Source organism: Sinocyclocheilus rhinocerous, unplaced genomic scaffold (genome assembly GCF_001515625.1).
Source record: "Sinocyclocheilus rhinocerous isolate Xijiao unplaced genomic scaffold, SAMN03320098_v1.1 scaffold909, whole genome shotgun sequence".
NCBI lineage: Eukaryota > Metazoa > Chordata > Actinopteri > Cypriniformes > Cyprinidae > Sinocyclocheilus > Sinocyclocheilus rhinocerous.
The window spans coordinates 533,619-545,764 of record NW_015666359.1 but is presented as its reverse complement, the minus strand read 5'-3'; the positions used below and the strand labels follow the sequence as shown (position 1 = coordinate 545,764).

Here is a 12,146-nt window from a genome sequence, read left to right as displayed (position 1 = left end):
ATTGTGCTTTGTTTCTGTGCTTGTGTGTGTGTTTGCAGGGTGTCGATCTGTTAACAGTGGATAAGAACAGGGTAATGGGTGGAAGAAATCCGGATGACCCTACAGTGGTGGACTCGGCAGCTGGGGTCAGTGACCATTTCTGCATTTCTATACATGTAACATACAGCAATTTTTACACGGCTCTCTGAAATACTGTAGAATATCGATTACTGTGTAGATATATAGGTGATGTAGTTTATTTACTTTTCTTTCTTTTCTTCTGTTGATTACTATTGGTTCTATCTGTCCCTATCAGTTCACATCTGTTTAAAGTGAAGAGTAACAGTGTGTGAGTGTTTAAATGTGTTTACTACCCAGCATCACCACAATAACAGCCCTAATGAGGCACTTTTAGAGAGATGGGAGAAGAGAGAGACAGAGCCAACAAATACAGTGCATCCATGTGGGACTTGAAAATGTTGTGCAGTAGGGTACATGTTATATTATTCTGTGTAACTGGGATAGACTTATAGGCCTGTTTGTCATTATTTACATTTTTCATAATGACTTTTCCAAACAATTCTGCTGTCTGTTGGACAGACCAAATCGATCAAGCATTAGAGCTCATAGACAATGTCATAATGACAAAACAATGTCATGTACACAAATGTAATATTAATATGAATCATTTTTGTAGATGTTTTTTATTTTACTTTTTCAACTATTTTCTGTGGGTCAGAAATGATGTTTATTAAGAATCAGAATTCTTAATGTTTATCCCTCTACATTACAAAAGTATCAGTGTTATTTTAGTATTATTTACAGTATATACTATTATAATATTTATTCATATTTTGAATTAGCTTTCATTTTAATTTTAGTTTTAGTAATTTTGTTATGTGCTTTTGTTATTTGTATACATTTTTTATATTTCTATTCAGCTTTCTTTCAGTTTTAGTACTAGTAATTTTAGTATTTAAACTTATTTCAGTTAGTTGCCCAGGCAACATTTCTCATTTTCATTTAAGTGTTCCATCTAATAATATATTATTTTGATTCAGATTTATTTAAGTTAACAAATAATATTTTCATAGTTGTAGTTTTAGTTAACAACAGTGGTGGATGTAGTACACAAATCAAGTACTTGAGTAAAAGTACAGTTTAATGAACCTTAATGAAATTATAAGTCATTATAACATTATAACTCATTTTTTATTTTACTTGAGTAAAAGTACAGACGTACTTGATTTTAATGTACTTAAAGGGATAACTCACCCAAAAATTAAACTCACCCCATTTCTCCAGAGGAGAGAGCAACACAAAACACCGGTCACAAATTAGAAGTACAAAATGAGGATTTGTCAAGAAAAATTTTGGGGGATTTTAATATAAGCCAAGAGGAGACTGGCTTTCCTTTGCTGTTTACAAAACCTGGTTCTCGCAAGACTAGCATATTCTCACTGATAATAGCTTACGCTACACCTTTGTCCTACATAATCCACTGAAACGCCACTCTCTCGTGAAAGCTAGAGATGACTGTTTGTTAAGTTTAAATATGAATATTTTTTCTTACACAAACGCATCAATTCACTTCAGAAGGCCTTTATTAACTCCCTGGAATCTATGGAGCACTTTTTTATGATGGATGGATGCACTTTTTTGGGCTTCAAAATTTCAACAGCCATTCACTGGCATTATAAAGCTTGGAAGAGCCAGGACATGTTTTAAATATAACTTTGATTGTATTCATCTGAAAAAATAAAGTCATGTACACCTAGGATGGCTTGAGGGTGATTAAATCACTGGGTAATTTTCATTTTTGGGTGAACTATCCATGTTAGTATCAAAAGTAAAAAGACATGACAAATGCAGACATGTCCATATGCAAGGATTTCAGTGTTTTAAAACAGTTTGTACTTTTTACAGAAGAATTACTTCACAAATAATGGACAGTCATGACCTAAATATGACTTTTATTTACAGTAATCGAAAATTCGCCATTAGTAACTCCATCAGTCACGTGCATGTTCAAGCTATCGGTTCTTAGCCATTTTGACCAATCAATGAGTTGTTGACTGAAGAACAATTTCAATCAGATCAGTCTAGTTTAGTGCGATCTGTGAACCAATTTATCAGGTTCATTGGAAAGAATCAGAAAGAATCAACATCTCAGAAGGGGTGAGTTCTCCAGTTCAAAATAATGAGGAACGGCATGTTTTTATGAAATATAGTGAAGAAAATATTATGCTTTGGAATGTAGAGAAGCAAACGTTTCCCAAAATAAAAATAACAGTGCAGATACTTGAAAAATGTACTTAATTAAGGTAACAAAGTACAAATCCACTGTCCACTGGTTAACAATAACAACACTACTAATAAATATTAAACTTCAGCATCCAGCTCTTATAATTCAGATTCCTTTCTATAAACCGGAATATCATATTGGAAGACTTGGGCCAGTAAGCAACCACTTAGCACACCCTAGCAACCACTCAGAATACCCTAGCATTGTGGTGTCAAGTTTCATGCAAGCAATCACCGGTCACATTTTCTTCAAACAATGGAAAAGTTCATTTTATCTTCAGTAGAAGAGGCTCTATCCTTCTTTCATAAGGGCCGTCCTGTTTTTATTGTTTTTGTGCGCTGACTGCTGATAATTCAAGGCTGTGGTCTGTGTCGCACACTTAATCAGTCCTAACAGTATCTAGTGTGTTGAAGTCACACACACACTCACACCGCAATTCTGCTTTGTGGCTAAGTGGCAGTCGCCACGGCAACATGACAATTTTCACGGCCGCGTGAGCCCTTGAAGAGAGTGATACATGTTCCCGTCTGATGTTTATCTCTCCACGCAGGAGCTGGTGGAGGACGAGGCGGGCGGCGGCGTGGCATCATGTGAAGCCAGCATGAGCTGGGACGTGAGTGCGGAGAAATTAGCAGGAACGGTGGGCAAACTCTGCAAGGCTGAGTCGCAGACTCTCATGTCGCCTAGGTAACACACGCGACCTTCTATTCTTGCCTTCCTGCTTTTCCTTTCCATCTGTTTTCTGTTGCAACCTCTCTCTTACTCTCAAACACCCTTTTTTTCTGTCTGAACAATCCCCTCTGATGCAGTTTTCGCTGTTGAATTTAATAATAGTCCTAGCAGATGTTCTTACATCTGGGTGTTTCTTTAACTACAGAGTAGAGGTCTACACGAGTCCAAAATCCGAAGAGACCCGTAAATGTGCTACACTGAACCGACCCGGAACCGACCTATTATTTTGAAAGTTGGACCCGGGCCCGTGCAGAACCGAGAAATGTCAAAAATGTACTACCCGGAACCGACGTGGACCGTCAATTACCGTATTGACCCGAATATAAGACGATGTTTTTTTCTTGGAAATACATCTGAAAAAACGCGGTCGTCTTATATTCAGGGTCTAGACTTTGACATGTCAATAATACACCCACAACAATAGGTGGCGCCAAATACACATAAAACGAGTGTGCAATGAAATACGTAATGTAATGCGCTACCTGTTTTTTTTTTTTTAATGGTATATCAAAAAGTGTATATTTTTTAAATGTGATTGTTGGTACATTTTACCAGTTTTTACCATACTTTCAAAACAAAAATTAAAATAGGAAAAATATGCAATATGAAAATAATTGAAGACAAAATGTGTTTTACTGAGAAAAAACAAGATTTGGTTTTTAAAAAGCCTTTTTCAAAAAGGTACATCTGGAAAAAGGGGGGGTCGTCTTATAATCAGGGTCATCTTATATTCGGGCCAATACGGTACTACATTTTATTTATTTAATTTTAATGTCTATTTTTGAATCACAGTCATGTGAAATGCAGATGAAATTGTCATTAAAATCTCAAAAAAAAATATAACAACAAGACGGTTCATGCATAATATTATTTAAAAAATAATCAATAATAACTCACATCACTCATGAAGGTATCCATTATCACCGTGCGTGTGCATTAACTCCGCCCACCCTGCTTCTGATGACGTCGCTCGTGTTTTTTGTTTTTTTTTCCACCTTATTTCAAATTACCGACTCTTTTTACACTTTTCTCATCCTAATTTTACAAGTTGAAAGTTACAAAACAACTTTTTTTGCACAGCACTGACTGACTCTGATAACGGCCGGGTGTTCTCCGAGTCCTATCGACTCGTGTATTACACACAATGTTAAACAGACCCAGGACCCGAAGTAATAGATTGGGACCCAGCCAGGGACCTGGCTGACCATTTAAAATATAGCCCCGAAGCCGTATGGATCCCGGGTCGGGTCCTCGGGTCTCGGGTCCTCCGTGTAGACCTTTACTACAGATGGCAAATGTTTAGTGCGAAAACACGGTGCGATAAAAATTTGAATGTGAATAAACAGTTTTTTCCATTGCATTGTGAAAAACTCTGGCCAACCAATAAGATTTGCACTTTTGGTCGACGAAAGAAATGACGAAAAATGTTCATTGACAAGCTTTTTTCTCATGAGGAAAATGAGACGACAATAAGGTAAATAAAAGATAACTATGACAATCTCAACATGCAATATCATTGATGATAAAAACGAGACTAAAATGTAATTTAAAAAATACAATTTTTGTTTTGTCAAAAAAATGAGTACACGAGCTTTCATGTTTGTGGTTGCCAGATATCAAGAGTTTAAATTCCCAAATCACAACTTCTCCGTTAAAAGGATACATTTTATTCTTATTATTATTAAAATAAACCATGTATATGAGTCCACATTCTACTGATTTGTGCTTATTGGTGAAAGTGCAGTACTTCTATTAAAATGCAAAAATACATTTCTCAAATGGCAACAGTCATTGTGATTATAATTTTGAGCAAAATTATATATATTTTTTTTAATCAGTGTAACCATTATACAGCATGACGAAAAAAGTTTTCATTGACTAAAACTAGACTAAAATGCTCAGACATTTAGTCGACTAAAACTTGACTGAACAAAAACAGGACAAGTTGACTAAATATAATTAACTAAATGTAACTAAAAAAGTAGATTTGACACAGGACTTAGACTAAGACTAAATTAATAAATGGCTGACAAAATTAACACTACGAGCCCAGAGCTGCTGCGGTTGCATAAAACTATGATTTGGTTGACGCTCACGAACAGACTCTATTGCTAAATAGAATTTGGAGCTGGCTCTGTCTTGTCTTCCTGTGACAAGTGAATGTCAAACAAAGTTGTGCAATGTTTTGCATCCCAGAGATGTTTCTGCTTTAATGTAAGCGCCACCTACTGTCAGAGAGTGAAACTGCATTTTCATTCATTTTTTTATGCACTGGTCTGAACAGACACATCATAAAAGTGAAAATCTGCCCAAATTTTTGTGCTGAACATTCATGCTGGTGTCAGTAGGCCTTTGCGGAACAGTAAAATTAACAGATTACAACTTTTTTTTTAAATATATTTTTTTGTAGATGCCATTATAATTTTTCACTATAATTTAAAACATTTTTTTTTCATAAAAATTTTATTGTTTTACATTGTCCTTAAAATCTATCATAAAAAATATAAGCTAAACAGTGAAATGGACAAACCATTTATATATTTATTTTATGAAAATTATCTAGATTAAGCTTTACACAAATTACAGCTGCAGTTTTGTCCCCCCAACCAACAATTTTGCCCTAATACAATTTTATATTGAATGAACTGGTGGCAATTCATCTGTTTAGACTGACACCAATATTTGCAAGCCAACAATTTACAAACAGGGTTGTTGACATTTTTTGTTTCGCCTGCGAAAAACTCTGACCATCCAATAAGATTGGCACTTTTGGTCACAAAAAAGTTTAAGCTGTTGCATAAAACTACAATTTTGCCCTGAAAATTGAAAAGACACAATGAAACGAAGTAGCAAAACATCTTTTCTTCAATATTGTGATGTACATCAGAGTGAAATGGATATTGAAAAAAAACAGGGAGGGGACTTGGTTCTATTCATCAGTTGTTGATTGAATGGAGACGGATCCAAATCCGAGCTTGCGGTCAATTGTAGAAAGGAATGGGTTTTAAGTCAACTAAAGTCTGGCGTAGAATATGTCACCAAAGAGAAGTCTGTAGATTGAATGCAGTTGCATTCACAATAAGATTAATATCATGCATTTACCAAGTAAGGTGAATGTTTATTTCATGCCGACTTTAAACCGGCGAGTGTGAAAAGTAAGTTTTAAGCGAGTTTATTTTCTGAAACTCCACAGGACCGAAAGTGCTCAATTGAAGAAACACCCATCTGTCATATTTCTCTAGTGGTCCATCATAACATCAAGTCGTCTGTTCTTCCATGTAGTTTTCTAGTTGGTTGTTCTCACAATCAAGAAAGCATATCATTTTGATGTTTTGAAAGTATTTTTCAACATTTTTAGTGGAAAACAGAAAAAAAGAAGATGAAGAAAATGGCCAATTAAAGTAAAAAGAAAAGTAAAGAATATTGCCACTTAAGAAAACGTTTTTTTGTGTGTGTGTGTGTGTGTGTGTGTGTGTGTATTTTAGAGTTATTCCATAAAAAGGTAGTTTTGTAAAGTCAAGTTTAAAGATTTTAGCAACTTCTGTAGTCAAGTAAATTATTTATTATGTAAGTTAGTGGATTAGTGTTAGATGTTAATGTTTATTAGTATTCTACAATTTGGATACAATGATGCCTTCAAAGCAATAACAGAGTTATAAGAGAGTTATAATTATAAAAAGAAAAGAGGAGACTTGTTCTTGATTTACTTGTCTCAGAGTTCACTTGATTTATTGAATAGTACATTATTTTAATGAGAGATGGTTATGATGGTAACAGGACTGACGCATTAACCTGGGGATACGAACTGTTTTTATCACTTGTCTTGTCTGTTTGGATTTATTTGGACATTCGTCCTTCCCCGAGGCTGATGTGTCCCGCAGGGATAGCCATTATGCACATCACAGTCCTCATAACTTGTTTTCATTCACACTGTCTCTTTAGCATTCGCACTAATTCCCTCGTGCTGCTTTTTGAGCCGTGAACTCTGTTTCTGTGGCAGTATTTGAATGAGATTCTTCAGGAGCACAAGCAGCCTATTGTGTCCACCGTCTCCCCCGCAGATGTTCAGGCCGCCTTCAACACCATCGTCACCAGGATTCAACGATTGTAAGTCTCACTGTGCACTCACAATACACAAATAAACCCTAGCACGCTTTATAAGTCAGAACATTAATCGAGTGGGTATTTCTGTGAGAACTTGAGCATGATATTTTGCATCTCTCATTTTTGTCATTGTGTCAGCTGCAACTGCAATGCACAAACACCACCCACCATTAAAGTGGCAGTGGCGGGCGATCAGAGTTACCTCAGCACGGTCCTTCGCTGCTTTGTGGAGCAGCTCGCCAACAAGACGCCCGATTGGTTGAGCTACATTCGGTTTCTAGTCATTCCTGTCGGTAAGCTGAATAAAGCATCTGAAGCACGTCCCAAAAATGATCTCTCAAAATATATTCATTTATTTGTTTTATTTTTAATTTTTTCATATATATATATTGTATAATATGCTAATTACAATGGGTTTTATAGCTGTTTTTCATATGTGACCTGTGCTGGCAAAATGAGTCGGAATGCTCTACTTATTATAAAGCGGAGAGTTCCGGTGCTTGATTCTGATTGGTTGAGCCGTGTTCAAAGCTGTTGTAAATTACTCTACAAACACACACCTTTGTTTACTTCTGTGTGTTGCTCGGCAACCACTTTGTTGGAACCACAACTGATTCTGAGGAACTACATTGTTTGGTGGAAGAATACTGTTTTTATTTATATCATCACACTTTATTTGCTCTGTTTTATTTTGTGAAACTGTACTACGTATATGGAATAACCGTTTTATAAAAGCAATAAACCCCGTGAAGCCATGGTTTACAGTGAATTTATAACAGCTAAGGGGGTTTTAGGCACTCCGCTTCGCGTAACTAACAACGCCCCTGAGCTGTTGTAAATTCACTGTAAACCACGGCTTCACTGGGCTTATTGCTTTATTTTATAATAGTAATAATACTAATTTTGAGCTACAGGCAAAAAAAAGTGAAAAATGTCCATTTTGGTCGAATTTGAGGTTTTCACAAAAATGTGTTCATTAGGCCCTCGTCTAGCAATCACAATGCTCCAAATAGTAATTAAACATCTAAAAGTATCTTTATTTGTACATTTTCTGAGACGAGTTTTCTTCTCGCGGTGATTGACATCCGTAGCACGTGCATAAAGACGACAGACACCGACGGCACACGATCCCCATAAATATACACAAATACACAGAATTACAGTATTGACGCAAACATAATCTGTTATGTTTTAAGTAAACGTTTGGGGAACTGTTGGGGAAAAACATCGGATGTGTAACATTATATTAGATACACTATGTATTAATATAGGCGTCTGTCACAATGTTAATCAGACAATAAAAGAGTGAATCACTCGCTGCTCTTGATTGAACTGCTTTTGTAGTTTTAATAATCAGTTTATTTGTAATAAACACAAGTGATATACTTTTTGTTTTTGTACTTGAATGTTTTTGTTTAGATGTAAAATGAAAAAAGTGATACACTATACACTTGTTTCTTTCTTATATTTGTTCTTTTTTTTTTGCATCGGTTCTTATTTATGACAACAAAGAGATGTGTGTGATTATTAATCTAGTAATGATTATTAAGAAAAGAAGTGGGGGGAAAGATGTAGTATTGCTGGGTGATTTTGCTTTGGATCCTTCAGAAAACGTTAAATCAGTTTTTCTCTAAATTGACTTTGCTGACTTCAGACAGGTGTAGCTCAAGTCATTTTTCGTCCGATTCCAACAAAATCATACATACTTTTGAAGGTCTTTTAATAGAGAATGTACAAATAAAAATAACTCATTGTGACTCATTTTGCCAGGACGGGTCACATACACACCTCCCTCAGTAAAACTGTATGTTTCAGAAAAACATAAAGACAGATTTTGTGACAATTCTGTTTTGGTGGCTTAATGGGAGGATTCACTCAATTCAATTAAAACATGCATTATGTTCCCAGTAGAGTTTGCACCCAGCTGCAGGGATTATTTATGCGCCAGTTTGTAGTCATATTTGGTGTTTAGTGAGTGTTTATTTTGGACTTTGGTCTGATGTGAAAGGTATTTCTTCAGTGTGAGCAAAATGTACTTTGTTTTTGATCAGGTTGTCATCCACTGGCTAAGTACATCTCAACATTTGACAGCAAGTTCAATAACATCTTCATGGACGCCGGATGGAGGGACGTGTTCGGGAGGCTAGAAGCTCCTAATTCAGGTTAGCGTGTCTGCTAATATGGGCTCTTCAGATGATTTCATGCCTTTGTTATCTGATTTGATGCTGGTACTTAATGCGTGCGATGTTTAAAACTTTCTACAGATAATATTGATGTGGCCGGACGTGTCTCGCAGTATCTGTCCGGAGCCAATCTCTCCCACCAGTTCCCTATTTCTGAAGCAATGCTCACCTATAAACAAAAAAGGTATGGTCTTGTGTATGTGTGCTTGAGAATATCTCATTAATGATGTGGCATGTGTCAGTTATGCTTAAATGTAGTGTATGTTTGTTCACCATCTGGCCAAAATACAGTTGTATAAAGTGTGTCCTAAACCCAGAAGTCCTAAAGGGTTAATCTTACAAAATTTGCCAACGTGTCCAAGCCCTATTTTACCACAAATTCAAAAGAAAAATATATTAAATGATATTTCATTTAAAGAAAACGAAGGTGTTTTTTAGAACAATTCTTTATTACAGTAAAGAATGTACTATGTACTGAAAATCATCACTGACGATAACAAAAAAGTAAAATTTTGCAGACACACTGCAGCAATGAGAATTTAGGCAATAAATAAAATAATCTTAATGGACCTTAAATGCAAAACCTTGTTTGTTTTAATGCAAAATAAAAATTCTTATTCGTTTTGTTTTTGGTGGTGAACTTTTTGTTTTTGACATATTTTATGAGATTATCTCTATGAATTACTATGGGTATCATAATCATTATCGCCAATTAGTCCATAAAGTAGATCAAACAATCAGCTGCACTTGCATTTTCTTTTTTTTTGTTATGTCACTCGTTTGTTTGATCTGGTTTTATTTTGTCATTGAGAAGTGGGCGTGTGTTGAGGATGGCACAGTAACCGTTATGCTTTGGTCTTTTGTTTTTGCCTTCAAGGAAGAGAAGTTTGTATTTTGATTTTTACATCAGGTACCTAATCGTGTGTTTGGGTTGACGTTTTAATGTTTGCTGTGGTTTAAATCGCTCATGCTCTCAGTATGTTAACCTCACACACACACCTGTCTGCGTGACTACTAGTTTTTGCTCACTGTGTGCTTTGTGTTCATGATTCAGTCTTTTTGTGTCTTTAACTGATTTAGTTTGGTTTGAGTTTGACAGGTTTGGAGATAAGAGATGGTGACAAACTTTGAAAAGAGACGAGTGTATTAGGGTGGTTAAAATGTGGTAACTGAAAGATCACAGGTTCGTACCTGCAAGTGTTTATATGCAAAATATTATGATTATTTTGATTGAGGAAGACTCTTAAGAATTTTTGTTAATTGCCAAGTTTCTCAATTCTCAATTTCAATAATGTGATCACCTTATTAATAGTAAATTTGATTTTAGCTGCTTGCTATTAAAAAAAACAAGCATGGTAGTTGCTTGTGTCCCAAATGCCTTCTTATTAGAACAGGTTTTGGAATGATTTGGGAATAAAGGTTTCTGATTTTAGCTGCTTGCTATTAAAAAACAAGCATGGTAATTGCTTGTGTCCCAAAGCGTTGGCTAAATGCCTTCTTATTAGAACAGGCTTTGGAATGATTTTCGAATAAAGGAACGGAGAATCCTGTTTTTACCACTGGCAGACTGTGCTAAATTAGTCCTGTGAAAAACAAATATCCATATAATGGATGAATAACGAAGTACACGCACACACTGACTGGAACATAAATCTGTGATAGTCTGAAGAAGGAAGGAAGAAGGAACCAATTATCACTTCGAAGCAGAACAAACTAGAGAAAGATGAAGGGAGATATACAGAGAGAAACCCGGGGGTACAGAACGTGATAAAACACCTATAGAGAGACAACTAAGAGAAATTAATGAAGTGAGAATGGAAAGAAGAGATTGTTATGCCGCAGGTGTATCATCAGACCACATTAAAATATCAACAATAACTCCAAACCCATCATTTTACAATCATATTAGCTGACGCATCAGAGCAGAGCCTAAAATAAACGTTAAACAGTGTTCAGAACCCATTTTATTTCTGAAATGTTGTGCATTACATGTTCTAAGTGAAATAGGACATTCAGCGAGGAAAATAAATATAGGGCGGAACTTGATTTCACTCTTTGAGAATTGATAAGATGTTCTTGAATGCGCATTTTACAATTTTGTTTATGCCCCTTGGCCAAGCAAATCAAAAGTCTCAAAGTTTCTAATTTCCAAAAGCGACTGTTTAAAGTTTGAGAAGTTTGCTGAAGTCAAAGTCATGCGGTGTGACCAAATAAACATTCAGGGGAAAAAAATTAAACAGGAAATCATGTTATAGAGAGATTGACTTTTTGTACAGGTCAATAAGTCTCTTAAAATACCAAATAATTATTAATTAAATAAATGTGATGTCATGTGGTGCGACTCTACACTAAAATAGTCATTTATAATTTTAAAACAACACTTTTTTTTAAAGTAATGATTAAGTTGTATTCAATGTTTAAGGAATATGTTCTTAAATATTTTTAAATTTTAACTTTTCTTTAAAATGGCAGAGAACCTGGCACATGTATTTTAAAAGAGGAAACTCTTATGGTGTGTGCATACCTAAAGCAAAGTGGATATTTGCATTGCGTTATCGCTCTAGATTACTCGCGGGATGTTTTTCGTGTCACTTGTGCAAATTAAAACATCTCGTAATGCTCTCCTCCATTTTCTGATACAACCGGACATGTCAGTAAGCTCTTCGCAGATTGACTTGCGTGACAATGCATCATGTGAATTGAGTGACGCGATTGAGGCGTACGTTGCACGTTCACGGCAATTCAGTTCGCGTTATTCACGTCGCCGTCATGAATTCGCATAATTAATTATTTGTGCGAGTAGATTACAAACAAAGTCAAATGACTTTATATGTAATCTACGG

The 12,146-nt window shown here is 35.5% G+C and overlaps 1 protein-coding gene across 1 annotated transcript in view; it reads left to right on the top strand.

The window, feature by feature from the left end:
• Positions 1-12,146, top strand: part of LOC107732236 (phosphofurin acidic cluster sorting protein 2-like) — a 69,278-nt gene that overhangs the window by 46,832 nt on the left and 10,300 nt on the right. Inside the window, exons 12-18 of the mRNA XM_016543516.1 lie at positions 39-125; positions 2,835-2,972; positions 7,005-7,123; positions 7,259-7,413; positions 9,172-9,282; positions 9,385-9,487; positions 10,181-10,213. Coding sequence (XP_016399002.1) covers positions 39-125; positions 2,835-2,972; positions 7,005-7,123; positions 7,259-7,413; positions 9,172-9,282; positions 9,385-9,487; positions 10,181-10,213 — 746 coding nt within the window. The remainder of the gene's footprint in view (positions 1-38; positions 126-2,834; positions 2,973-7,004; positions 7,124-7,258; positions 7,414-9,171; positions 9,283-9,384; positions 9,488-10,180; positions 10,214-12,146) is intronic.